The 4,287-nt window shown below is 39.7% G+C and overlaps 1 protein-coding gene across 1 annotated transcript in view; it reads left to right on the forward strand.

The window, feature by feature from the left end:
- The window catches only part of TRPC7 (transient receptor potential cation channel subfamily C member 7), a 75,047-nt gene that overhangs the window by 4,373 nt on the left and 66,387 nt on the right, over positions 1–4,287 (forward strand). Inside the window, 1 exon segment of the mRNA XM_008632636.2 lies at positions 3,237–4,014. Within this exon segment, the coding sequence (XP_008630858.2) occupies positions 3,237–4,014 (778 nt within the window).

Consider the following 4,287-nt stretch of genomic DNA (forward strand, 5'->3'; position numbering starts at 1 on the left):
ATAAATATTGGATAGTCATTATCTCTTTGAAGAGCAGGTGTGCTTTCCTGTTTCCTCTTTTTCTGATGCAATTTCTGTTTTTAGAAACTGTGTATGAAACCAGTGTTCTCTCTGAATTGAAGAAAGTGAAATGAAGGTCCTTTGTTTTTGGCACGTTATTACATATACAACAAACAGGTGTGAATTAGCTCTAGGCCAAACTCTAACCTCTTTTGCAGGCAAAAATCTTAGAACTAGGCCAACAGCAAAATTTTATGTGGGTTTATGTTTACTTTGGGTGTGATTATAAGGTTATCTGTCCAATCAATCTGGGTTGTCCTTCAGAGGTAATAACATACCTAAAGAGAAAAGTTTTTCTAACAAAAAAAAAGAATAAAGTATCAAGAACTGTTCTTCTACATCAGGGAAAATATCTAATAGATTTGTCACTGTTGAAAATTATAGATATTTCTGAGTTTCTTCCAGTATTGACACTTAAGTATAACAACAAACATAAGGTTGCCAAATATCTTACTGTGCATGGGTTTGGATATCAGAAAAGCCCAGTGGAATTCCTCCAGCTTGAAGCAGCTAATAAAATTAATTGTCCTAAAATATTCATGCATGTGCAATGCTCCTGCACTCAAGGGTGATCACTGAGCACCTACCAGAGCTGAACTGGTTTCCACGTGATCCCAGAAATGATGGCTTAAGTCATCACCAGCTCATCCTTTCAAGTTGCTTAACATTTTAAAAGATTTAATTCAACATTCAGGAGCTCCCAAGGCTGTAAATGTGCAAAGTGCTTTCTGGTTCTGTAACTCCCCATTTAACAAAGTCACAGTTGAGAAGTGTTTATTTGCATGTATAGTCCTTGCTTGAACTCAGCAAGGTTTCACTACATGTTTAAAACTTAAATGCTGTCCTGAATAGCTAAGGACAGGAGCTCCAGTTTAAAGAAGCACTTGTGCATATGGTTAAAAACTTCATTTTAACCACATGTTGCTCCTCCTGGCATCACTGGAACTGCTTCTGAGATGAAAGCTAATTGCTGAGGAAAATATATGTATGTATGCATATATGTTTCCAAAATTTGGACTCCACTGAAACCAATGAAACTTAAAATTTTGACTTCAAAGGGTCCCCAAATTTACCCCAGGCATTTTTCTGCTTTAGGAAACTCTGTATCTCTGTCAGATGTTAATTGCATACTTTATTTATTTAGATGTTATTGTTTTCTCTTATAATGAACTTCATGCAGTCTAGGGAATTAATTCACTTAACCATATCTCCTTCATTATTCTTGTATCCCTCATTTCTGTGTGCTTCTTCAACTTCAAACCATGTTGGAAGGAAATAGTTTTAAGATTCATACAGCACTTTACCTCTCTGTGGAGCCTGAGATGTTCAGTTCCTACTAGCTTTTATTAAGTTGTTACACTGATGCATCAAAGCTTAGGAGGAGAGATTCTCAATTACGAACCTCTTTTTCAACCTTGTGTGGTCACAAATTTGATTTCTTAGGATTTGTTTACATTTTAATGTAACTTCTAAAAAATTGCTGTAAAATTTGTTTGAAACTCTTCAGTACTAGCTTTCTGTTCCACATCAGTACAAAAGCAATGAATTAAAATGATAGATACCTGTGTATATGTTAGTTCCATAAGAACAGCTACCTTGAGAATTTCTGTGTCTCAGATCTTTAGGTATTTTGGGTTTCTGATAACCCTGTGTTTTACCAGGTTCTTGCTGCTTCCTTTACTCCTTTGTTACCTGTTCTTGAAGGCAATGCATCTACTCCACTTTGTCTCCTGGCACAGTTCCCTCTCATCACTCACTGCAGCATTTTCCAACTTCCGTAGTATTTCTTCAGAGCAACACATGAACTTTTCGTTGACTGAAGGTCATAACCGACTTGGAGAACAGATGGAGTGTGGAAGGATGAACCTTTGCCACCCACTGAGCATTAACACCTGCTTATTTGTTACATCTGTCCACTGCAGCTCAGAGGCTCCTGAAGATTTTACCCAAGTGATTTAGGACTTGCTATTGGCCTGAGTGCAAATGCTGTCTGTGAAAGAGGTGTTTTTACATTTTTACTCAGGCTGCACATTCTATGGGCTTTGGATGGCAATTAACTCTGCATGCTTAGACTCTAAAAGACACTATGAATTTGCTGAAATTCTGCTGCAATAAAATTTTAAAGAAGAGCAACATTGAGAGCACTGAATGCAAAGTGTGAATGTTTTAAAGGCACAAATACATTTAGGATCTCAGTTAATTTCATACAACAGTGTGTTTTCTCACCCATGAGCCCAATTGCACATAGCATAGCTTTCTTTGGGACTTCCAGAGAAGGTGGAATAAGAATAGTTTGTCTTCATCTCACCAGCTCCAAGTGAAGGGCATTTCAGCCACGTAATCAGTGGGGAAATTAATGACCCTTTTCTCCTGCCCTCTGTTTGTGGTGAGAGATCTGTATCTTGTCTTTCTGCAGTAGCTCTCTAAAAGGTGCTTACTTGGGGACTGATGTGACACTACATCAAGAGTTATTCCTGTGTTTTTCTAGACTCTCCCCTGAATCTGGGTACTTGTATTTGGCGTAGCTGCCAACTGTATTTCACTAAGAAATTAGATAGATCATTATTAAACTGCTCTAGATCAGGAAACAGAAACATGGTATTATGTACCATGAAAAAAAGCAGGGAATGAATAAGTGGCTTGCTTGTACCAGCTGAATCTTAGCAGAATATGCAATATAATTATCCTTGTTATCACATGTTTAAAATTAGAAACATGGTTTTTAACTTTATGAAACATAGTTTATTGGCCTGATCCAAGGTCTATTGACAGGAGAGAGTCCGGCTAACTTTCTTTAGGGCTTTTGCCCTCAAGGATAAAATTCAAGAAGAGTAATTCAGAGAAATAATGTCCTGTGTATATGAATCCTAAATATGATGTAATGAAATTCTAAACAATACAAATGGAAAATTATGTGTTCAAGCATTTCTTTTTCTATTTATCAAGTCAAGAATATGCTGAGTATCCTTGTTGCAATCGGAAAGGGTGAACAAATCACAGGAGAGCTTGTCTTTTGTTCAGAAGCTAATCTTCATTCCACATGTGTCCTAAACAATTATTAGTAACTGGCTCAGGCCAGATCTGGTCACAATGACACATTTCCAACCTTATTTCAGGTTCTGTGAAATTATGACTCTGCCAGAGTATAACCAACATTCCTTTCTGGTTTTCTGCAGGTTGAGACACAGCAATTCTAAAGACATGCATCGGAGGCACGCGACCCTTCGGGAGAAGGGCCGGCGCCAGGCCATCCGTGGCCCTGCCTACATGTTCAACGAGAAAGGCACCAGCCTCACTGCAGAGGAGGAACATTTCCTCGATTCTGCAGAATATGGCAACATTCCTGTTGTGCGAAAAATGCTGGAGGAATCCAAAACCTTGAACTTCAATTGTGTCGATTACATGGGACAAAATGCCCTCCAGTTAGCGGTAGGGAATGAGCATCTGGAAGTGACAGAGCTGCTCCTCAAGAAGGAGAATCTCGCTCGAGTCGGGGACGCACTTTTGTTAGCCATCAGCAAAGGATACGTGCGCATTGTCGAAGCAATATTGAACCACCCAGCCTTCGCACAAGGACAGCGTCTCACACTCAGCCCTCTCGAGCAGGAACTGAGGGATGATGATTTTTATGCTTACGATGAAGATGGAACTCGGTTCTCCCATGACATTACCCCCATCATACTTGCTGCCCACTGCCAGGAGTATGAAATTGTTCACATCTTACTTCTAAAAGGCGCACGGATTGAAAGGCCACATGACTATTTTTGCAAGTGCAATGAATGTATGGAAAAGCAGAAGAAAGACTCCTTTAGTCACTCTCGCTCAAGAATGAATGCCTACAAAGGATTAGCCAGTGCTGCTTATTTGTCTCTGTCCAGTGAAGACCCTGTCCTTACTGCTCTAGAGCTTAGCAATGAATTGGCCAGACTAGCCAACATTGAAACTGAATTTAAGGTAACTCACCACTGTGCCTTTTTCCTTGGGCTGAGAGTGTTCAGGCTATTGTGTGGTTTACATGTTTGATCAAATTTTGGGTTGCTGTTTGAGGGGTGGGGGAGTAAGAGAGACTGGCAGAGACTGACAGGTGTGTTAGCTATGCACAGAGTCAGACCACTGTCATTCTCCAGTTCATAAATGCTTGGAACTGAACATTGCATATTACAGCAGAAGCTTAAGTTTCTGTGTTGCACACTGGGATTGCTGAGAATCTCTAGCTGGCAGCAGGAA

Source organism: Corvus brachyrhynchos, unplaced genomic scaffold, assembly GCF_000691975.1.
Source record: "Corvus brachyrhynchos isolate BGI_N302 unplaced genomic scaffold, ASM69197v1 scaffold54, whole genome shotgun sequence".
In the NCBI taxonomy this organism is placed as follows: Eukaryota; Metazoa; Chordata; class Aves; order Passeriformes; family Corvidae; genus Corvus; species Corvus brachyrhynchos.